Source organism: Schistosoma mansoni, chromosome W, assembly GCF_000237925.1.
Source record: "Schistosoma mansoni strain Puerto Rico chromosome W, complete genome".
NCBI classification, from domain to species: Eukaryota; Metazoa; Platyhelminthes; class Trematoda; order Strigeidida; family Schistosomatidae; genus Schistosoma; species Schistosoma mansoni.
The window spans coordinates 57,936,825-57,962,953 of record NC_031502.1 but is presented as its reverse complement, the minus strand read 5'-3'; the positions used below and the strand labels follow the sequence as shown (position 1 = coordinate 57,962,953).

Here is a 26,129-nt window from a genome sequence, read left to right as displayed (position 1 = left end):
CACGTGGGCTAAACAATCAACCATCAAAAGATATAAAACAAAAAACAAAATGAATATCTTTTCTAATATACAATTTGTTTAAATGGAGACATTAAATATGATCTGTTGAATATACAAGAACAGATAAATATTGTATTTTATTGGTCCACCAGGGTGCTTGGTACCTGTGTGGTTGCGCCACAGGATTGAGCTGTGCTGTTCAGATTGCAGCGTTGAAGCCTATATAGTATCTGATTCTCCTGTGGGGTGGGATTGAGCTGTACTGCTCGGGTTAAGCCTGGGCAGTGTCTGGCTCTCCTGATTGAGCTGTACTGTTTGGGTTGTCATGTGAAAGTCTGGATGGTGTCTGGTTCACTTGAAAACCAATGCAAAATTACCCTGGTCCACAAGGGTATATTATATAACTTATATATAATTGTGAAATCAAATCATATAACAGTAGGCTAAATTTATTTCTAAGCTAAGCTCTTGTGAAGTATGTAAAAGAACAACTGAAGAAAGATGTGCAAATGATGTATTCAAATGTATGGTTTTCATATTTTATGAATACACTTTGTAATTTTGAACGGAATAATGAATTGGTTCCCCCTATCCCGTAGTCGTTCACTACAATACATTAAATCACGAAACGACCTTTGAGTGACGCTAAAGTGGCCATGAGAATGTCCACTTACTTTCTAGGGCTAAATGAGGGTTTTAAACCAGTGTGAAGGATAAGTATTGTGATTTACAATTGATGGTTAGGGATAGAGATTAGATTTCGAATTTTCATGAATGAACTGTCATCAGCTAAAGTATCAAAAAGCTATTTAACCGAATAAATGAATTTCGTGCCAAAATCCAAGACCTGTTATTCTCAATCTGATTGGTTCGTCCATAAGTTATAGTTTCATCAATAGTTTGAATAGTTTGAGTAGAAAGTTAGCAATAAACATATATTTTTGTGATATCCCAATAAGTAGAAAATTGTATTTTTGACATTTCGTGACTTAATGTGAATCACTTCTTCAGAGTAAATAAGTAACCGAAATTAGATTCATATGAGTTGAGGTAGTACAAATGAAACAATACCACTCATTAAATATGTCGATCACATACTATGGTGTGGGTTGCTTATATCCACGTAAGTAGTATATGACAATGATCAGAGAATGTATTTCACTAAAACATTGATAAGGAAAGAATGGAAACAAAACCTTAATCGGTATGAAAATGCATAAACAATAATAATCAGAGATTATGGACTGATCTTTCCAGGAGGAATGGTCAAAATTGAGACAATTGATTGATAGTTTACAAATTAACTGTTTATTTTTCATAGTTGAAAGCGTGAGTCAATTGAAGCTAGACCACCATGGAAAACCTGGAAACGCTGGACGGCCGTTTCGTCCTATTATGGGACTCCTAAATCTCCACAAAACCCCTTCTGATAATTAACTGTTTATTATTATTATTATTATTATTATTATTATTATCAGAAGAGGTTTAGTGGATATTATAGTAATTTCAATAGTTTGACATCATTAGTCAATTGAAGCTAGACCACTATAGAAAACCTGAAAGCACTGGACGGTCGTTTCTTCCCTATTGTGCTGACTCCTCAGCTTTTAGCTGTTTATTGCATTGGGTTCGAGTCTCGCGAGTGCGGGATCGTGGATGCGCACTGCTGAGAAGTCCCATAATAGGACGAAACGGTCGTCCAGTGCCACCAGGTTTTCCATGGTTGTCTAACTTCAATTGATTCACTCTTTCAACTATGAAAATACTAAATCTCCACAAAAACCCCTTCTGATATTGTATTTTAGTGAAAAAGTCCCACTCATGTCCTCATGCACCATAATACTAATAAGGAATTATATGAATAATCAAGATCACCTTAGTTTATCAACATCAATTAGATACATTCAAAAGATAAAGAGTGTTGAATTTCAACGTATATTCTCTCAAAACAATCCACCAAAACCAAGTTTATCAAAAATTGTAAATGGAAAACTGAATAAACCATATGGATGTTTATCAAATTTCAAATTTTGAACATCGTCATCATCATCATATTCCTTGGCTTCAATAATTCCATCTTCATCTGTTTTCTTTTTACCATTTATAATAGATGTATATTTATCATGAGTTATAATTAATGATGTACCATAATGATGATGCTGAAGATGAGGATGATTTATATTTGGCACCGTTTTATCGATTATTGATTTTTGTTTTTCATAATTTTTGGTATCTTTTTTTAATTTATCAATAACTAAATCGGTTATTGATTTACTTGGCAGTTTTTGTTTATATGGATGGTAATAGTTTTTCTTTATTTTTTCATCTTCTATCTTCTTTTGTTTTAAAAGATACTTTAAATCCATATTAGATTCAATATCCATACCATGATTACCATCTTTATGCCAATGAACATATTCAATAGATGTAGAAGTAGTATAGATAGTGTACATAGTGTTTATAAGGTAAAGTATAGCCAATATATGAGTAAGCATTGTTGATGACTTTCAAAGGAATATACTAATGAATAGTTCATTTAAAAGAATGAACTTGTTACTATGTCTATTGACTAATATAAGTTATAATATATACTATCAACTATGTATTGATATCAGTAGTATGTAAATTCATTGGTGCATAATCACTGATCGATAGATCATTGAGAATAATCTGCACTTTATAAATTAATTATTTGATATTTATGTTCAGAAGTGGGTTATGTGGAGTCGAAATCTACACAAAACCCCCTTCTGATTGTAGTCAACATATGCTTACTAGTGACTGGCTTCAAGAGGTATTTCATCGAGTTCTAGTGAGAAGTAATGACCACTGGAGTTCAACCAGGTTTGTTTTGAGATAGTAACTCACTGAAGACAATGATGGATGGTTGCTCAATTACGTGGATTGGTTGAAGTTAGACATTAACACCGTTGGATGCCAGCACAGTGGTTTAGAGGTTAAGCGTTGGTGCGCGAGACTGATAGGTCTAGGGTTCTAATCTCGCGAGACGGGATCGTGAATGCTCACTGCTGAGGAGTCTCACAATAGGACGGAACGGTCATCCAGTGGTTTCAGGTTTGCCATGGTTGTCTGGCTTCAATTGACTCATGATTTCAACTATACAATATTTATTTATTCGAACTCATCAAACTTATTAATTTTAAATGTATATAGTTTTGTAAAGAGAGAGATTAGAATTTATGGATGAACCAATCAGATTGAAGACAACAGGTCTTGGATTTTGGCACGAAATTCATTCATTCATTTGGTTAAATAGAGTTTTGAAACTTTAGCTGACGTCAGTTCATTGATGAAAACTTGAAATTCCTAACCTAATCTGTATTTTTCACACAGGTTCATAACTCTTATTTAGCCCTACTTACTAAGTGGACATTCTCAATAACACTTCACCGTTGTGGTATGCTCTACTAATGTCGATAGATATAAGTCGTATGTGAAATACCTTGCGTCAGAAAATTAAGAAGATCGAAGAAAGAGAATCATTGATTTGGAAATGAATGAACAATAAAGTCTGAGACGATTAATTGGTATTTTACAAATGAAGTGTTTACTGTATGGTTCTCAAATTTCATTAAGAGATTTTGTAATTTTGTATACACATACATTCGATTGTCCTCACTTGTGTTCTCGTTCACTACAACGTCACTGGAAGGTCATCCACAAATAATAAACTCACCATCTAAAGTCTTTATTGCTTTAAATAATGAAATGATGAATATTTCTACCGCTATACAAAATAACGATTTAATAATTCAAGCAAATCATTTAATCTTGAAATCATGAGTAAATTGATGCTAGACCACTATGGAAAACCTGGAACCTTAAGACGACCGTTCCGTCCTATTGTGAGACTCCTCAGCAGTGCGCATCCACGATCCCGTCTAGCTTCAATTGACTCATGATTTCAACCCCCCTTCTGACATATTATCTAAACACTAAACCTACAATGATCGTTTGTTCATTTGTTTGTTTTGAATTACCTAAACTTTATTAAATAAACCTGATAAAGCAATTAGTCCCTTTGATAAATTTCCATAGTGTAATAAGAAGACGAAGATTATCAGAACTGCGTGACATTTATTAGCGCAATACACTTCGAAAAATCTAACCACACATATACTTGTTAAAAACATTTATATATAAAAATAAAAGGTCAACTAGACTGGAAATGGGGGGGTAAGATTAGACAAGGAGGAGGTTTGTATAAAAGTGTAAAAGGACGTATACTAAGGTTTATTGAAGCCTTAGTCAGACGAAAATTCAACCCCCCTTTGTGTATTCAAAAATAGTTTGTTCTCACCTTAAACATACCCTGGTAATATTAGTTTATTAACCAGAGTGATTAGGTTTCAAGTTGTTTCCACATTATTTTCCTCATTAGCCTTGTATTCTCTTACCCCCCATTTCCAGTCTAGTTGACCTTATATATATACGCTTTCAACTATGAAAATACTAAATCTCCACAAAACCCGTTCTGATAATAATAATAATAATATGCTCACTAGTGACTGACTTCGAGACGTAAATCCAGGAGTTCTAGTGAGAAGCAGTGACTAGTCGAGTTCAAACCACGTCTTTTGTGAGATAACAACTCACTGAAGACAAATGGTGAATGGTTGCTCAACTTCGTGGATTGGTTAAAGTTAGACATTAACACCGTTGGATGCCGTCCGGCTCAGTGGTCTGGAGGTTAAGTACTCTGTTGCGAGACTGGTAGGTCCTGGGTTTCTAATTTCGCGAGTTGCGGGATCGTGGATGCTCACTGTTGAAGAGTCCCATAATAGAATGAAACGTCCATCCAATGCTTCTAGGTTTTCCTTGGTGGTCTAACTTCAATTGCCTCACGCTTTCAACTATGAAAATACTAAATCTCCACAAAAAACCCTGCTGATAATAATATTATGTATAATATTTCTACATTGATTACATTTTTTTGGGATACTATTTCATACTACTTAATACAGTTATTTCAGCGGCTAATATATATTTTAGCATTGCTCAAAATGTACACGTAATTTCTTGGTTAGTTAGTCTTTACAATTACCTTATTGTTTTATGTTCTCCTCCTACCCCTCTATATGATCACTTGATGGATTAGGAATAAGATGAAATAGTATGTTACTAATTTTGATAGGTAAAGAAGGTGTTCTAAAGTGGTAATCAAATTATAGGCCTAAATTTCATGGACAATTTTAATGAGGTCAGTTCGCATGTTTATTGAGTGACTAAGAGAATCACAATTTTTATTGGTTAATAGCTAAATAAACAAAGGCTATCAAGGCCATGGTAATCAAAGTGACAAGCGTTTCAGTAAATTCCCATTGTTAGTTTGTCTACTTATTTTAATGACGAATAAACGTAGAATCTAAGTTCCAGCATTTGTCAAACAGACCATTCATTATTTTGAAAAACTAGGTTGTTGCCAAGTAATATCCATACACTAACTTGTGTAAATGTACTGATCTCGTTAGTGAACTCAATTGATATACGCATGACAATTTTTATCACATGTCTATGCAATCGTTCACTATTCTCGAATGTATACTTTATTATTCCCCAATTGAATTTAATCCACGAGTTATGACTTCTGTTGCCATATATACGTTTAATATTTAGACTGATTCGTTGTGAGCCAAGTCATATCCATATTTAAGTAAAAATGGATAAACAGAACTCCGTCTGTAGCTCTTCTAGGTTACTGCTGATCCAAAGCCCGGGTAAAGTAGCTTGGATGCACCTAGGTTATTTAGTCTTCATGGATGACCGATCTCTTCTATCCTATACAAACCAATAAACTCAGGTGAAGACACCCAGTGTAGCAGCAAACTCTTCAGCAGTAGGCCTACACATACACAACTATCATCCTCAAAATACAACACAGTGACCAGCAACCGAATCACACTTAGTAAAGAAACTCTAGAAGAGATGAACACTTTCACGTACCTGGTCAAATTCATTCATAAACAACGAGGATCTGATGCCGATGTGGAGCCGTGAATCGGCAGAATAAAGATACGATTCCTACGAATGAAGGATATCTGAAACTCAAAAGCCAACATCAAAGTCGAGATTGTCAACTCGAATGTTAACAGTTACTTTTTGTGGAGTTGAAACATGAAGAACTACTACAACCATCAACAAAAATGTACAGTTATTTATAAACAACTGTTTACACAGGACACTCCAGATCTATTGGTCATTGGTCAGACAATAATTGATCGAAAATAATCTATTGTGGAAGAGAACAAACCAGCTTCCAAATAAAGTAGAAACCAGGAAAAGATGCTTCAAGTGGATAGGAAATATATTGTTGATATCATCAAACTGTATCACGAAGCAAACTCTTAGTTGGAATCCTAAAGTGGGGAGGAAAAGAGGAAGGTTAAAGAACACATCGCGTCGAGCATTGAAAGCAGATATCAAAGGAATGAATAGCACTAGGAAACAACAGGAATGGAGATTCCAGGACATAGTTGGTTAGAAAATCCTGGTGGACAGTCTATTCTCACACAAGGAGCAACAGGCGTAAATAAGTCAAAGTAAATCCAGATGTACCTGACAAGTCTGCCTACAGAAAAGTTTGAAATAATAATTTACAAGACACTTCCACTTTCAACTTATGCCATTTCGTTAGTACGACGTTAAAGGGGACCTATATATTTCAGTTATATCATTGTTCGTTATTCAACGTAGTCAATTCAGAGCTTTATACTCTGAAATTATCTATATTTTTATAAACATCAATCATTTACGTATATGGATAATTGTAAATTCACTTTAGGCAAAATACTGGAAGTTATGATCTTCAAAACATGTCACATTCCACAAAATATACGTTGAATAAAAGCGAAATACTAACTTACACATTACTTGTACTAGCCATTGACGTTTAGCTAAACCATATTCATTGGTTACTACACAACGATAATTTCCAGCGTCTGAGTTTTGTAAATCGGTTAGATAAAGCTAATGTAAAACAAGAAGAAAAATATTTTTCACCAAAAATTAGGTTAACAAAGGAAGAAGAACAAAATATTGTCTATGAGATTGTAGGGCCAGTGAAATGTCACTCAACCCTGGACAAATCATCCGGCAGTTGGGTCACTAAATATCGGAATGATCAAGATCAATTGTCATGATTGTAATGCAGTTTATATTGGAGATACATCTAGACAATTGAATATAAGTTTGAAGGAACACAAACAATGTATAAAAAATGTTCCCAAAACTTCAGTTGACATAAGGAAACTTGAGAATATGTCTGCAATAGCGTTATATGCGTTAGAAACAAGACACAGGATTCATTTTGAAGGGGCCAAAATACTTCAGAAAGGTTTCAACACTCATAAAGAAAGATTGACAGCAGAAGCGCTGTATATATGGGTGAATAAGAACAGCCTAAACAGAAAGGATGGTAATTAGCTAGCAACTATTTGGCAAATATTTATCAACAAGTAACTGGACCCATTCTTTCTTTATTAAACCTGTTTATCTCATATGAATCGTTATTTCTACTGAAATCAATATGAGTTATATTTAGCATTACAATTATGTACTTGATGTTTCTCATTTTTATTTGCAATTCAATGATTCAGGACTGCCGTTTCGTCCTATTGTGGGACTCCTCAGCAGTGCGCATCCACGACCTCGCCTAGTGAGATTCGATTGGTTGAACGTAGTACAGACTTTGATATCATTGTTAAAAAAAACACTATATATTTCTTTGATGATTTTGATTTCGATTATTTCCCTGAAGAAGTCTAGACAAGTTAGTTGGACGAAACGTTGGAATTATTTAAATTTCACTGGCTGAGACTATTTCAAATATAATTTTTCACCTATAATGACTTCTTTATATTCGGCGCCCAATTTTTGTCAAGCTATTCGTTCTAACCTTGACGAATATTCGTATAAAATACATTCTAACCGTTTAAGTGAACAGTTTTGTATAGTTTTATTTAATATGAAAACCTAAAATGTTTCAAATCTATCAACGTAACTGTCACTATTTCTAAATCTAGAATAATCAGTCCTGTAAATGACAAGGATAAGAACCATTTGTGATTGTCTACTCATACTATACATCTTTGTTATTTTATGTTTTCAGTCTTTCTCCTTCTGTGCCTATAGTGACGGGCTTGTAGTATCAGTTTATATGTTAAGTCTATATACTTTATTCTAGCTTCTGGCCAAGCCAATTCGCCTATCCATTATGAATCATATTTTGATCTTGTTAATTATTCGCTTAATAACCTTTACTACTTTTTTTACATGAGCTTATGTGTATGCACACTTCGTATCTTATCCATCATATGTCTGTCATTCATTTTTATCTGACTATAAATGTTGATTAACGCTTGCTTAAAACGAGTTGACTTCCCCGCCACGTATTATTTTTGCTTCACTCTTGAGTTGGCTTACCAGCCATCTCCAATGCGTCTTATTTATGCTTCGCTCGCTAACATATGCTTATGTGCTCACAGCTTTCTGGTCTACGTTATTTGTTAATAAAAATGTAGTTGCCGCTTCCTTTTGCCTTCTGATATTATACACCGTTAAGATTTGTATTATAACGGTTATCAGGGTGAACTATTAACGAAGCACGTCACTACAAGCCAATCAGAATCGTGAATGTGACTTTTGATTTATTTGCTCAGAATTCAGACATCGTGTATGTAACACATTTGGAAATTTACCTTATCAACTTCTTGTTTTGATAATCAGATTTTCTTCATCTTACTCTTGTGTTATTACTGACTGTTGTTGATTGTTATCATTATTTAATATACAGCCATTATATGTGCTTCCTGAATCGCCTAGTCGCTTTATCTGGCGTTCTTTTCTTTTTCAGATTCTCTCACATTCCGCTAGTAAAAGCAAATCTAACAATGGTTGAACACCAGAAGTATGACGAAGTATCTTTTTAACTCAAATCACAGAATGATTAAGTATGAATGGATTGTACTTGCTACTTATTCCATACCTAATCTACTATAGACTGAATATTACTAAACAATTATTATTATTTTCATTTACATTTAGAATTTGACAACTTGACACTGGTTTATATCTTAGAGGTTTTGTTAACATCATTATTACTAAAGGTTTGAGTTATCCTGTTTTCATAATGAAGACGGAATTTCAATTGGCCTTTGTCAGTACATGTGCATTCTATATGGATTGCCTCGATATAGCTAATAGGAGATAAGTTATGTAAGATAGGTGGATTGTGGCTAACAGTGGAATCCAGAAGGTACCTGACATCCTATTCGGAACTTATTAGATGAATGCACTTGGATTTTCTTTTTGATTTCTATGGTGGGCTCGAACCCAGTAAATTTCGCCTCAGACGATAATGTGCTATCCACTGACTTAATGAGTGCTGTTATTTAGAAACTTACTCAATGGATATGAAGTTCCTAAATTTGACACAATTTGCCATTACTCTACCGCCATAAACATATAAATTTGACTTAGCTTATAGGATAAAATGACATGTTGTGTATATTAAATTCTCGTCTTTGTTCTTCTTTATAAATATGTTCAGTATTTATCCTAGGTTACACACTATGAAATAAGTAGGAATTATCCTACCATTATAAAAGTGTACCATTGGTATTTAGAATAACATTTCTCAGGATAGGATTGGTATGAATTGAAAATATTATCAGAAGGGGGTTTGTGGAGATTTTAGTAATTTTATAGTTGAAATCATGAGCCAATTGAAGTTAAACCACCATGAAAAATCTGTAAGCACCGGATGACGATCTCGTTCTATCACGGGACTCCTCAGTAGTGAGAATCCACGATCCAACCCCCGCGAGATTTGAACCCAGGACATATCAGTCTCGCGCGTGAGTGCTTAACCTCCAGATCACTGAGCTGGCATCTAACGGTGTTAATTTCTAACTTTAACCAATCCATGAAATTGAGCAACCATTCACCGATGTCTTTAGTGAGTTAGTATCTCACAACAGACCTGGTTGAACTCCACTGGTCATTGTGTCTCACTAGAACTCGATGAAATACCTATTGTAGCCAATCACTTGTGAGCATATAACAAAATATAACAAAAATTCATCACTAAAAGAATACCTAATTTTTCTTATAGTTTTCTTACTTGTGTATCACCAACGGAAACATTAATATTTGGAAATGTATCAGTGGTAATTAATTCTCCATCTTTAAACCATTCCACTTGAGCTCTTGGTGATGCTTCCCAGTCACATATTAATCGAGTACTAGAGTTTTGTAATACATGTCTTGGATTTTTTCCTTCTGGTCCAATAATTACTGGGGGATCTTATTAAATAAAACAACCATAACAATATAAGGAATATACAAATATAAGATACTTCTCAAGTTTCTAGTTAGTAAGATATTGTGAAAAGGGGAACTATCTTTCAACGTAACTTATAATAAGCGTAATTTCTTTGATGAAGATATATCTAAGGGATTTAAAACACTAAACAGGCAAAAAGTAATACTATGGGTTGAAGTGTGATTATTTCTGTTACGAGAACTGAAAGTTCCAAAGGAATTAAACGTCGAATTAACCAATAGTGATTACTAGTAAACATCGACCTTAAGTTTATGTATTCGTATTGTCAATTATGTTGAAATAATTTATGATGAAGCTACATTAGACTCAATGATCAATCAATTACAAATAAACCTTATTCCTAAAGGAAGTCAGTTGCAGTTCAAATAGCTCAGTGGTAACATCTCTGACTGTAAAGCTAGGTGATACGGAACGAATCTTCAATAGAGAATTAGTCTCATGAAAATTTCATGTACACATTACTGATGCTTATCAAACAGCAAAAAACACAGGTTCACGGTTTCTTATCAACTATATTTGACCACCACCCTACATCTCCATACAGTACACGCGATGTAGTGTCACATAAAGGCCACGTCGTAAGTCGATTGATACAATTCGATCGATAATCAGAAGGACTTAATATGAATGACAGTGGGCACTACTCAGCGACCAATCAATTGTCAATTCAGAATGTCTTACTTAAAATCACTTATGGTGATTACTATCACAAACATATACATCGGATGCAAATGTAAAGGCAACGGTTAGTAAAGCAAGGATAACATTCCTACAGCCGAAGAACATATGCAACTCAAACACAACTGTCTATCAACCAATATCAAACTCACAATCTTCTATACGAACATCAACACAGTCACTTGTACTTTACGCGGCTGAAACTTCCACAACTATTACAGCCATAATTACAACGGTACAAGTATTTATGAACAGTCGTCTACACAAGATACTCAATGTCCGTGGTTTAACGGAAACTATCAGCAACAGCCTACTACTACTACTGTGGGAGATAACAAACTAGGTTTCAGCTGAAGAGGAAATTAGGAAAATATGCTGCAAGTGGATGGGACAACGTGTTGTGAAAATCATCAAACTGCATCACGAGGCAAGCTCTTACTCCCTGGAGTTGTGAAGTGAAACGGAAAAAAGGAAGGTCAAAGAAGTCACTGGGTTGAGAATTGGAAGCAGAAATTTGAAGAATGAATAAAAATTGGAAACACCTGGAAAGAATTATCCAGGATGGAAAATTCTGATGAGTAGCCTCTGCTCCTCCACGGGGATTAACAGGCATAAGTAAGTAAGTAAGCAAATTCAAAATACCGATCAATTATATCTAGATTTATAGTTCGATAAATATAAGGAGAAATCTATAAGTGAAGAAATTACTTACATACTAAAGTTGGATCAAATATTCGTTTAATTTCACCAGCTTTATTTTTACCAATACACATATAACGTGTTATTATACCATAGTCAACATTTGGTAAAACTAATTGTCTACCATTTAAACGTTGTTGTATATTACGATCACCTGGACCACTAATTGGAAGATCCTTAATTTATAAAAGAAAGAAAAAACAAGATAAACATTTAAGTAGAAATGTGAGTATCTATAATCTCTGTTATATTTAGAGCTTTAGATTCTTGCTATGCTGCGTACTACTAGACTACTTGAATGCTCGAACCCGCAACGTTGCAAGAGAGAAGACTGAAGACTAGTAAGTAGGAATCTTATTCCAAACACAGTGTCAAATATAGTATAAAAGTCTAATGTATTCATAGTTTTTGTCTGAAAGCAAATCATCATTTCGGACAGCTAATAGGCACATAGGGTATCCTTCATATTCATCCAATAGGGAAGCTACACGTCGACGTTCTACAATGTTCCCCTAGTAGTGATTGGATGGAATGTCTTCGGCTCTTTCTGGGCTTCTTGAGGCTTCCTTGAGTTTGTCAACGAGCCATCCTTACAGTTTTATAAAAATATTTCAAAAACTAATTTTTCTAGATAGAAAGGTGAGATCATGTCTTTTTTTAATTCAATATAATAACTGTTCAGAATAATATTTGTGTTTATTTCCAGGGTAGTAAATTGTTCAGTATAAGATTATCAGCTGTATATATATATGAGTATTTATTTGATTCGGTAAGAAATGACTCAATCAATTGCAATGAGGATGACATATGAAATCGATTTCTTCCCAGTTGTCTATACCATGTAATCATGATATGCTTGAACTAAATCGATTTCCGCGGTAACAAACGAAAGCCAATGACACAATGACACGATAAGCTATTCTAATCTGTTGTCCCAGGCCCCGCTAACTAGATGAAGAAGTTCAAGGCAAGTAAGGGAATATAATATATTCCGTAAGCAGCCGAGTACAAGCAATCAAATAAGGGAAAAAGTCAAGCGTATATACACAGCAACAAATTGTCCTTGAGCATCATTAATAAATAACACACACAAAGAAACAATGGACCAATAGCGTTTAAGATAGTTTACAAGTGGGAAATATGACGTGAAGGTAAAAAGAGCGCGTTTGGCGCGAAAACAGCTAAATTTAAATTTCCAAAATAAAATTACAAAACTAAGCCATTTATCAAGTAAATTCTGGGGATTTGACATCCTCAACAAATCACATCTTGAAAAGGAGTGATTATATAACTTTGTCAATTAGTTATATCTGCGGGTTATAGATGCTTAATCCTATGATATGGTAAGTAGGTGTTCACATAGTAAGTTATTGATTAATGGGTGTTAAATACCATTCCGCCCAACGTGCACAAATTTATCTGTAAATAAATCATATAGAAAGTAATGTATCCATATATCGTTTTGATTTATTTTGGAGGGAGGGCTGGAATAAATCTTTAACTGTCGTTTTCATGTTTTTACTTGCGTCTTCTGATTCACGATTTCTCATTATCAAGTACTATACAGCTTATCATTCCGCAGACATAACACTAATGTCCAACTAACATGATGTCACCCAACTATTCAGTTGACATCAATGATATTCAATAGTTGTTATCAAGTTAGAAGGAAATTATCATGCATAGTACTTTTTCTTGGAATTTTTGTAGTATTCTTTCATACTCATCAGTAATTTTCAAGTTTGAAATCGTGATTTATACATATTCATATCCGAATACTATCTAGTGTGGTTTTCTAACGGTCAATGTAAATCGGTTAATAGTTCAACCATCTACCACTGTCAGAGTCTTCATTCAAAATTATGTATGAAGTCAAACAAACTGACTTTAGGGAGATGAATTAGAAAATTTGTACATAACTTTGGTAATTCACCAGTTCAAACCTCATTTTTGTGTTTAGAAAAGGTATAGCCATCCCTTCATTTTAACATAAACCTAAAGACCTTTTTCTTATTCTGCAGCCACATGTTCGTTGCTTCTTTATTCTCTTCATCAGGTGTATACCCGTCTTTCATTTCCACCCTTATTATCTTTTGTCCAGTTACGTAACTTTGTTAAACATTAGAAAATTGTTTATCGATTTTGTTACCTCCGTCAACGATATAACAGCCCTTAAAAATCAATATACATGAGTATAACCTTAGTAAATGATACCGTCGAAATGAAAATTTCCTTCTCTAAACTGTTATTAGTCAACAGTTTTCTTCTCCTTTAATAGTAATATCTTGATATACATCTTGATGTTCAGTATTTTTTATTAGCTAATTGGAACATGTATCTTTTGTAGTCAAGAAAGAAAAAAGTAACTTACATATTCCCAACGAATTTCAGGTTCCGGATGTCCAGTAACATTACACCATAAATAGTTTGATTTGCCTCTCTCTAATATTGGTGATTCATGATCCAAACCATCAAGAAATCTTGGAGAAGCTAAAGATTAGTCAGTGAAAAAGATTTAAGGTAATTTATCTGTTAACTGATATCTGTAATCTTCATCATCTCTTTCCTTACTAGCAAAGAGAACTTTAAATGCTAAAATCGTATATGATTTTGTTCAAGTTCTATTTAAATCATCTGGAAGGGTTATATATACACCTATTCATGACTCACTTACTTACTTACGCCTGTTACCCTTATGAAAGGAGCATAGGCCACCTAACAGGATTCCTCATCGAACTCACGACTGAACGCTACAAGTTTAGACGAATGAATGAATCAATTTAATTTTTTAGATCAATTTCTTCTTAAAAAATGTGTTTAGGATATCCGCTTTATAACCAGCAGTTTTTCGTTGTAAACACAGTTTCCTAGATAGTAACATAGGTTTCTCTCCAGATATACAAAGGATGACATTTTATTCTTTGTAAAATGTATGAATTGAATGAACTCTTTTTTCAGTGAATCATTAAATAGATTAACAGAAAGGGGGTTTTGTGGAGATTGTAATGCTTCCAGATTGTCCATGGTGGTTTTTAGCTTTAATCGGTTCATGAACTCAAATATTGAATAGATTATTCATAATAAGCAGCTAGTTTATATTAAATTGTTAGAAGAGTTCTAACTTAAATACAATGACTACTAGAGTAAGAATAAATCAGAAACAAATCTTCTAACATTACCCTACTTAATTGTCAAAAGAATTATTATTATTTAAACACATAAATTTTGGTACAAGGAAGCACCAGATAAATATGCGCCGCACAAATCTCATTCGATTTGCTTGAGGGCTGTGATACTGCACAGGTGCCCAAACCGAAGCAGGTAGTTTTCTTAGGGGCCCACACCCGGAGCCTTTGACTGAAAGATCTGATCCACAAGGCAGTGGAGCATCTTAAGGAGATGCAGTCCCATGGTAGCCGGTGACCAACGATTGATTCGTACGCCATTTGTTCCTTCAGGATACTGGAGCCCATGTGCAACATTGGTTTGTAATCAGGGTTTTCCAACTCCCCTAGGTGGACTCGCCTTGTCCACCAACCCGGTTAAAGCGCCGGACATTCGCTTTTCGTCCTCTCAATTTCGTAAACAACAGTAATGTCACGAGAAGGCAGTGAGTAGGACTTCCCTGTCATAGGCTATATATTCGCTGGCCATGTGACAGTATTTCGAGAGGGAGAGCGGACTCTCCCCACTCTCGGCCGTACCAGGGCATTTGGGGGCTGTCAAAAGAATTGAGAAAGCTAATCAATAGTTCAAATCTTGAACATTTCATGAATATTAGTTACTACTTCACCGGAATCCTCATTCAAAGTCACTTATGTAATTAAATAAAGTTGTTACAAGTAAATGAGAATCAGGAACTCGTTAAGGGTTTTAGCAAATCATTGATCATGGTCTAATCTGTGAACATAAAAATATGTTCAGCTTTTCATTCTAATATATTCTTAACCCCCATTCTTTATTAATCAACGATCTATTTTTAATAGTCATTTATTGTGTGATGTGTGATAGTGAAACTGAAGTATGATCGGCTGTTGAGCGTGGACAAACAGCCACAGCCTACGGACTATTAAACATGTGATTTTCCTCCCTAACATTGATTTCTACTCTGGAATCACTGTGTATGGTTGTTTTTAACTATGCTGAATAAAATATTCTCTAGTGCTAATCTGTTTCTCTATTTTAGGTCGCGATCCCTGATTCTGATATAACGTGATTGGTCTTATTAACGTATTAAGGTAGTATCGTAATATGTGTAAACCATCCGTTATATTGTCATGTCTTCATAATTAATAGTCAGAACTTATAATAACATTTAACTCTTTTTCATATTTATTAATTGCGTAGTTGTCTCTCTGTTGGGAAGATCCAGAAAATTCCTCGGAAAAGACCAAGGAAGATTCAGAAAATGCTGAGAAACTTCTTTATCCAATCAGCATCCAATAGAAGTTGTGTTAGATATATCTAGAAAGTGAAGTCACATGTCGCGTTCTTGATTGGATGATTATCTATACTACTACTATGTTTAGTAGCGTTCCCGAATTTTCTGGAGGCCTAAGTCCATCTAAAATTTTATAAATGCCATAGATTTTATGTACATAAACGAACCTTGGAGTAAAGCGTTTCTTCCTTTTCTCTAGTGTTCAGGTTGCTGTGCAGATTTAGCCTGTGGGCTACTAGAAGAGCTTAAGAAGCCGAATCTGGCGTTCAACTAGAAGATTTATTACTTCCATGAAGTGTAATTTCCATTTTTTATTATGAATTGGATTATTAAATAACTTCCTTTCTATATTTGATGACTTCAAACAATTTATGACCCAATACGTCTCTGTATTTGCATAGTTGAAAGCATGAGTCAATTGAAGCTAGATCACCAAGGAAAACCTGGTAGCACTGGAAGGTCGTCTCGTCCTGTTGTGGGGCTCCTCAGCAGTGCGCATCCACGATCGCGCCTCGCGAGATTTGAACCCAGGACCTACCAGTCTCGCGCCAGATCACTTAACTGATAGACCTCTGGGCCTCCATCCTATGGTGTTAATGTCTAACTTCAACTCTGTATTCTCAGTTTCATAATATTCTTGAGGTTGATAAGGATTATCCATCTGTAATTTATGTTCACTGTGGTCGATTAAGTAATTCTTTTTAATACTTGAAAACACTTTTTATCACTTTTAGGATGATGAATATTTACCCGTTTTTTTCTGAACTTATGTTTAATAACTACCTATAAGTAGTATTGAACAGCTTAAGTAAATGACATTGTCTAGAAGAAAAATTTCCTTCTCAGTAGTGCGCATCCACGATCCTGCACTCGCGAGATTCGGACCCAGGACTTATCAGTCTCGAGCCAGAGCCCTTAACCGATAGACCAGGTTTACCATGGTGGTCTAGCTTCAATTGACTCATGATTTCAACTTTGAAAAATACTGAAACCTCCACAAAATCCCTTCTGAAAAATTTCCTTATTGAATTGTTATAATTTCTTCTTTACATTAAAAACTATTGATTTATACAAAGTTACTTACATGAAACTTCAACTTCTATATCCAATCTATCTTCCCCAACTGGATTACTAGCCACACATGTAAATCTTCCAGCATCATGTGTTTGAATACCTCTAATTAAAAGTAGTCGCCCTTGATCATGAAGTTCATAACGGCTGCTTAGATTTGTTACATCTATACTTGGTGTTGAAAAGTCATTTCCTTCAATTGGTGACATAGTTAGAACATGAAGACTCAATGGTGTATCATCTTTTAACCATTGATAAACTGGTTCCGGATTTGCTGTAGCTAAACATTGTAAACGTAATTCTTGTCCATCATTCACATTTACTTTAGATTGTGAAGATGAATGCCTCAATATACCAGGAGATGCTGTGAAAAGAATGAAGAGTTTTATGATTATTAAGATATTCTAAAACTAATTATGAAAAAGTACATTCTTGTGAATCACGTCTGTAGAATAACAGTGATTAACAGTTTTCGAAACTTACATTGATCTTGCCAGGAGTTTAAAAACGAAAAGTTGTTTAACCTATTAAAGGCAACTTATTTCCTTTCTCGAACACTAAAATATATTCCCATCACAATGAATTCTAATCTAAGAAATATTCAGCTTTATTTTGCTCTTGTAGGGCCAGTGAAATGTCACTCAACCCTAGCCAAATCATGCGGTAGTTGGGTCACTAAATATCGAACAGATCATCGATCCCCGTCAAGGTCAAGGACAGTAAACGCGCATCAGTTAATCATACTCCATGAACTGACCCATGCGGTGGTGGTCTCATTCATGTCTCTGTAATAATTCTTACCAATATATTTACGTAATCACGCCCTTTGTGTTATACAGTCTTCAAAGCAGGCATAGTACTTTAATACGTCGAATGGGGTAATCCACGTTAGATGCTGACGGCGAGGTGTGACTTCGAAGTTAGTTGGTTCGTCACCATTCTCGTCTAACTCTAGTAGGCCCCCAATCATTCGACATAGATCATCAACGTTGATGATCTACACTCTTTTTGGTAAACCAATTCTATTTTCACCATCAGATAATGTTTGTAATCGTCAAAGAAGCGTCTATGTACATGTATGTGGGTTGAACCAAATGGTTATTATTCATTGTAAGAAAATAGTTCTTCCAAAATTTGCTTACATGTTACTTCCAGTGTATAGTGATAATTCCAAGATCCAGGTATGTTGACTGCTAAACATTTGAATTGACCTTGATCTTCAAGACGAACATTAAGGATTGTTAAAGCTGAACCATCAGAACTAATTGAAAAACGATCTGAAGAATAAGTGAAAAATGTTTTTATTATTCAGTGTGAAGGTTCGAAAATTCCTTTATTAATTATAAAAATCCTAATTAACAATGTCCTCGCCCATGCCTGTGAATGATCGATTTTGTTTGATTTTATAGACTTTTCTCTTCGATTTTTGAAACCGTTTGAAGGTTGAACAAAGATAGGTTAAACAAAAGTATGATTTCAAGGCGATTTTGGCAATAATAATCAAGTTTGTAATTGAACGATTGCGGAATGAGGTGAATTATCCAACCTTCCTTCAATGTGAAATATCTTAGAAAGAACCTCAATTTTATCTAACACATTAAACTTTTAAGATTGTTATTTTGAAAACTTTTGTAAATGTATCTATTTATAAGCAAAGATGGATAGTGGCTAGCAGTGGAATCGAGGACGCCAGTTTCGTCCTATTTGGGACTCGTCAGCTGGGTGTACATGCATTTGATAATCACTCTGGGACTCGAATCCAGTACCGTTCGCTTCAAACGCCATCTTGTTATCCACTTACCTACTGAGTCCTGATAGCCACTTGCTTGTGCAATGGGGTGAAGTTTAAATTCACTTACTATTCATTTAGTACTAAGTGAATTTGTATCTACTTAGTTCATATCTTAAAGAGAACGCAACCTGCTTCGATGTCTGGATCACTTATTTTGAAACTGTACAAATAGTTTAATTAACCATTTTGTTTTAAATTTGTTTGAATGAAATGATTACGATTGTGGGCTTCATGTACTTAAGAACTACCATAGATGTCTTGTAAATCAACGCTACATTGAACACTATAGAACTCAAGGGGAAATACTGTAATTGTAAGTATATTTTCCTTCTCCCTGAGGAGACAAGATGAAATACACAGGTAGTTATGAGTTGAATATATCAGTGAGGGAAAAAAGTTTCAGTAACTGAAGATGAATATCATGTACTAACTATTAAAAACGATTAGAGAATATGGTCTTGAATAATTACAATTTCAATACATATTATGGATAATGTGATAAGTAAGCAAAGGTTATCAGAATTATGTAACATATTTGAGTTATATATATTTCAAACAATCTGATCACATATATGCTTATTAAAACATTGATCATGAACAAAATAGAGGTAATAATTTTAAAAAGTACACAATGTGAAAACTGTTATATCCTGGTGAAGACATAAGTATGGGTAACTCCCAGGACCTATTAATGGACAATTATTCTATGTATATTCTTATTGTTTAACTATTGAGTGATTAGATTGTGTATATCTATATTCATCTTATGATAAGCTTCGTTTTGACCTATGAATTATTATTATACGATTTACTCTCCCTGAATTATATTCAGTTTGTTGATTGTCTCCCACGTTCACAGCCACACTTGGCTTGATCTTGTACAAATATTATTTTCTATTTGATGGTGTGCTACGATCTGTCTGTCTGGTATATAAACCGAGTATGTTTGAAATAAATGATTCGCATAGCAGAAGCTGTAATTGATGCTTTGAACTTAATTGAAAGGCTAAGGTGGACAAGGGACCAATAATTAGGCTAGACTGCTCATACCGGTCGGACGTCATTTATTTGGTACGGTGCTAAGATTGGAGATGTTGTATTCTGATCGGTGAATAAATGACGTGATATAAAATGGGACATAAAGTCATAACGAATTGGCATACGTCCTATTTTTTATAAAGTCATAACAAAAACCACTCGAAATAATAAATGTACTGCGTAAATATATCACATGATCCTGATAACCTTCGTCTTCTCATCTCATTATCTCAATTTATCAAAAGGAGTAATTGTCTTAAATTGCAATTCATTATTCTGAATAAAGTTAACCTTATTAATTATAGAAGGGGTTTTGTGGAGATTTAGTATTTATCATAGTTGAAAGCGTGAGTCAATTGAAGTTAGACCACCATGGAAAACCTGGAAGTACTGGACGGCCGTTTCGTCCTATTATGGGACTCCTCAGCAGTGCGCATCCACGATCCCGCAACTCGCGAGATTCGAACCCAGGACCTACAGGTCTCGAGCCGAAGCCCTTAACCTCTAGACCACTGAGCTGGCATCCAACGGTGTTAATGTCTAACTTCAACTGATCCACGAAGTTGAGCAACCATTCACCAATTGTCTTCAGTGAGTTCCTATCTCACAACAGACGTGGTTTTGAACTCCACTGGTCACTGCTTCTCACTAGAGCTCCTAGATATACTTCTCGAAGTCACTAGTGAGCAACCTTATTAACAATGTTATCATTGTTACTTAGACGACTGAGTTAGAATCAAATGGTATATATATATATATATAACTAATCACTGAAACAAACTTTATTACTTACCTTGTGGCATAACACTGTAAATATCTTCTTCATCTTTAAACCATTTAATCTGTGCTGGTGGATTAGAACTCATAACACATGTGAATGTTATATTTCCACCCATTTGTATTGTTCTAATTGTAAGATTTTGTGCCATATTCCTTTCACCAGTTGGTTCTTCAATGATGACGTTGTAATATAAAATAAATAAAATAATATTGATAATTAGTTTATATATGCACTAGCGTTCCATAGAACCAGTGTAAAGAACCATACGGAATGACACTTTTTCGATAACACTTTTTCACAGTGAAGTTTTGTCCTACTAGGCTGTGTAACAACAATCAATCAACAGTTTGTTGACAATTAATGAATTAGAGTTGAATAATCAGCAGTGTTTGATATTAGATACTATCTATTATACTCAGCCAGTAAGTATCGACGTGAAAGTTTTGTAGAAAATATTTAACTACTGAAATGAATTCAGTAGTATTAAAATTGCACAAATCACAGAAAACTTGGACTTGATTGCCAAGTGAAACGTTGGATTTACCTCACATTCATTCACTAAGATTTTACAAATATATTCTTCCTTTGTAATGTCTCATATCAACTCGTCGCCCAAATACTGTAAAACCAGTCGCTCTAATTTAGACGAAAGTTTTTAAACATGACTACTGTTTTAAAAAAATATATATAACTTACCAAAAACAGTTAGAATAGTCAATGCTTGAGCTATTCCTGCTTCATTTTCTGCAATACATTCATATTCTCCACCTTGATAAGGTCTTGCTGACAAAAGCATTAGATTTTTTGGACCAACTAAGCTAAAATTATGGGAAATAATAGTACGATCACTACGTTTAATAGTAAGACAATAGTTATATATCTGTTTCTTATAAACATTTTATAATGAGTAAGGTAAGTCTGTGCTCATCAGTGCTAACCTTAATAAGTTACCCATTGACATTCAACAAAAGTTTCGTTGAATGTTTATATGTTCCATGAGAGATGGCACTTATCGATTAGAGGGTTCCATTTGCCAGTACGTGAAAGATTTTTTATCTGTTTTGAAACTACCGAACAGAATTTGCTAATAAATCCTTGCAGAATATGAAAGCAATAATGAATAATCTACTTGATAGCGACATCGGATGGGAAATTCCCTAGACATAGATTCTATTTTATAAATAATTATTCGAATGAAGATTGGGATCAATATTCGGATAACGTAAGTGTCATCAAAATGGTTTCATTGGAACCCTATTTAAATATATTTAACAACACAATAGCATATTTAGTCAATAACACTGCAAACATTTTGTTTTTACCATTGAACATGACACTATCTAGACACTAAAGCTTGAATAGACTATGAAGCATACAGTTAGTACTTTAAAATCATTTTATAGTTGAAATCATGAGTCGACTGAAGCTAGACCACCATGGAAAACTTGGAAGCACTGGACGGCTGTTTCGTCCTATTATGAGACTGCTAAGCAGTATGAAACCACGATCCCACACCTGGGACTCGGACTCAAGAAATACAAAGTAACTAACTACATAATGCTACATTACAAATCGATTTCATTCCAAAAAATAAACAACTAGATTCATTGTCAATTACTGGATAGTATCCCACTCTTACATATGACTGAATATTTCACGTTGTTCTTCTGATAAAAGTTTGTATACACAAAATTACATAATGTCTTAGTAAAATGGGAGAACCATACAGTAATTACTTCATTTGCGAAATATCAATCAATCGTCTCAGACTTTATTGTTCCTTCATTTCCATATCAATCATTCTCTGTTCTCATTCTCTTCTCTTCGATCTTCTTAATCTCCTGTCGCCAAGCATTTCACTTTCAAATGATGATACATACTACTTATATCTATCGACATCAGTAGCATATACTATATCATATTAATTATTTTTCAACCAATTATTTACTCAACTACTTTTCTTAAGAGCTGTTCTACTGAATAGATATAAAACTATATGGTCAAAGTTGAAATGGAAGTATTTTTCAAAGAAAAAAACGAAGAGTTGATCACTTACCGATAACCTGGATCGTTGAGTAAATCAAGTGGTTTCCCTTTAAATAACCATGTAATATTCGGTGGTGGACTGCCTGTAGCTTCACAAGTTAATGTTATTGTATTATTGACAAATACAACAGCTTTTTCATTTAAACTATCTATTCGAGGTTTTTCTATAATATAAATGATACATACAAATGAAATGAAGACAGAATTCAATTTATTATTTTAATAGTTGCATTCATGAGTCAATTTAAGCTAGACTACTAGTGAAAACCTGGAAGCACTGAACTATCGTTTCGTCCTAGCATGGGATTCCTCAGGAGTGCGCATCCACTATCCTGCATGCGGGACTCGAACATAGGACCTTCGGTCTTGCGCCTGAACAAGTTTAGGGTTTCTCATGTTTACTTATTTTAACATATTTTTAATAATTATGTGGTCAGTTGTGGGTCAATTGAAGCTAGACCACCGTGGAAAATCTGGAAGCATTGGACGGCCATTCCCTCCTATTGTGGTTTGTTTCAAGAAAAAAACCCCTTCACTTATTTAAACTTTAGACGATAAATTTCTAAAGTTTTCACTTCAGTAACATCATGGAAACTGTATTATCTGAAGGTAGACTTAATGAAGTATTACCAGCTGAAGAACTGATGAACATCAGGACATGCTGGACAGCTTTATCTTCATAAGCTTCAATTCCCTGACATTAGTTCCCTTAAAACCTAAGTTCAAAGTTTAATCCACTCAGTAAATGGATATCAGCATCTAGAATTCGGTAACATATTTATTTCATGACTGACCTGAAAATCGATAATAAGAATGAAATCAGAATATTTATCCATCCATAGTATTAATAGTAATGGTACCAATAGTAATATCTGGTCTAGTAATCTCAAGTCCCTGGGCGTTTACATAACCCTATAACTAATAAGTTTAGATTCAGCATCATATTACCTTAAAACTATGTCTTCATAAAACTTAAAGGATATATGTACGGAATCTTAGTCTCCATATGATGTTTGTTTCTAGACCACATGGTAAATCTACACAATTATTCAGAGAAACGTACCAAGTAAAATAACTTCATAAGTTAAATCAGTGGAACCTCCTTTATTCATTCCTTTACATGTATAGCTAAATAAGAAAATTAAATATAAAACTTACAAAAGCGAACATTTATCAAACGGCATTTATTTATTTATTTATTTAAACATATAAATATTAGTACAAGAAAGCACCAGATATATATGCGCCGCATAAATCCTATTTGACCTGTGTGAGGGTGTGATACTGCCCTGGTGCCCCCAAACTCAAGCAGGTGGTTTTCTTAGGAGGCCACACCCGGAGCCTATGACCTAAAGATCTGATCCACAAGGCAGTGGAGCATCTTAAGGAGATGCAGTCCCTTGGTAGCCGGTGACCAACAATTGATTCATACGCTATTTGTTTCTTCAGGATACTGGAGCCCATGTGTACCATTAGTTTGGAATCAGGGTTTTCCAACTCCCTTAGGTGGACTCTCCGTGTCCACCAACCCGGTTAAAGCGTTGGACATTCACTTTTCGTCCTCTCAATTTCGTAAACAACAGTGACGCCACGAGAAGGCAGTGAGTAGGACTTCCCTGTCAGAGGTTATATAAGCGTGGCCATGTGAGAGCATTTGGAGAGGAAGAGCGGACTCTCTTTACTCTTAGCCGTACCAGGGCATTTGGGGGCAACAAACTTAATTAGGTAGAAAATCAAAGTCTCTTGGTCTAGCATTTTCAAAACAATGGCTGTTGATACGGCACGGAAACAGTATTACTTCGGAATTATTTGTGAATCATTGGTCTGTCAACCAAACTTACTATTTAAGAAATAAAAGTTACAGTAGGTGTTGGGTCTGGTACTACGTCAAATGCACATGGGTTGTTCTAGCTTCTGGACAGACTAATTTATTTATTCTTCTTGAGTCATATTTTGACCATCGCAGTTATACGCTTACTGTCCTTGACTGTTTTTATATGAGTGTACGCGTATCCATTGCTTAACCTATTCATCCCATGTCTTTAGCTTATTTTCGTCTGGTTATAAGTATTCAATCATGCTTTATAAAACTGAGTTGGTTCACTCGTCTTCACCGCTCCACTTTGCTTTGCTTTCCCGATCTTCATTTTTAATATCTGTCTGAAATAAGTTCATGAAACTCGACCCACATTTGACATTTTACTAACGCTATAACACAAACGGGGTTAGCCTAGGTTTAATATATGGAGTTAAAAAAAGAATATTTAAATCCATAACATATTCATTTCATTCTTTCAAACTGAAGTCAGATCAGTGAACCACAAAAGTGGATCACATTAGGCTTACTAGTTCACATTAGATGACCAACCTCTATATATGATCAAGATGGATAGATAAATTAATCAAATCTCAGCTTTACGATTTGAAAGTGTTCATCATAAAACATTCTAGAATCAACCAAAAAGAACAGAAACTTATGAGTAGAGTACTTACTTTCCTTGTAGAGCAGTACTCATTTCTTGTATAAATAAATCTTTTCTTTCAGGATTCATATTAATTATTTGCATGCCTAAACTAGATGCTATCGTTTCTTGTTGTTCATCATTGCTTGATAATGGTTTACCATTCCAATACCATGTTAATTTTGGTTCTGGATAACCAGTCATACCACATTCAAGTTCTAATTTATGACCTGATTGAACAAGTCGACGTGTAGAAGTTCCAATTGTTGTAATCTCTGGAGGAACTACAATTTAGAATAAGAAAAGAATTTTAAATCAATAGAAGAATTTGCTTCTAAAGTATTATTGAAGACAAATACCCAAATGAATTTGATCAACTGGAAGCACTGTACGGCCGTTTCGTCCTATTGCGGTACTCCTCAGCAGCGCGCATCCACGATCCCGCAACTCGCGAGATTCGAACCCAGGACCTACCAGTCTCACTCCAGAGCACTTAACCTCCAGACCACTGAGCCGGCCGGCATCCAACGGTGTTAATGTCTAACTTCAACTGATCCACGAAGTTGAGCAACCGTTCACCAATTGTCTTCAGTGAGTTGATATCTCACAACAGACGTGGTTTGAACTCCACTAGTCACTGCTTCCCATTAGAACTCCTGGATGTACTTCTCGGTCAGTCACTAGTGAGCATATGATTATTATTGTTATTATCAGAAGGGGTTTTGTGAAGATTTTAGTATTTTCATAGTTGAAAGCGT

The 26,129-nt window shown here is 34.7% G+C and overlaps 1 protein-coding gene and 1 non-coding gene across 2 annotated transcripts in view; both read right to left on the bottom strand.

Moving 5' to 3' along the window:
• The window catches only part of Smp_163920 (putative titin), a gene marked incomplete at its 5' end in the record, with an annotated part of 168,880 nt that overhangs the window by 75,466 nt on the left and 67,285 nt on the right, over positions 1–26,129 (bottom strand). The window contains 6 exons of the mRNA XM_018790295.1: positions 6,885–6,987; positions 10,142–10,323; positions 17,266–17,616; positions 18,395–18,529; positions 20,876–21,031; positions 21,560–21,676. Coding sequence (XP_018655653.1) covers positions 6,885–6,987; positions 10,142–10,323; positions 17,266–17,616; positions 18,395–18,529; positions 20,876–21,031; positions 21,560–21,676 — 1,044 coding nt within the window. The remainder of the gene's footprint in view (positions 1–6,884; positions 6,988–10,141; positions 10,324–17,265; positions 17,617–18,394; positions 18,530–20,875; positions 21,032–21,559; positions 21,677–26,129) is intronic.
• Positions 20,532–20,601, bottom strand: Smp_tRNA_02068_Pseudo_CGA.1.1. Its single transcript has one exon. It is a non-coding gene (tRNA).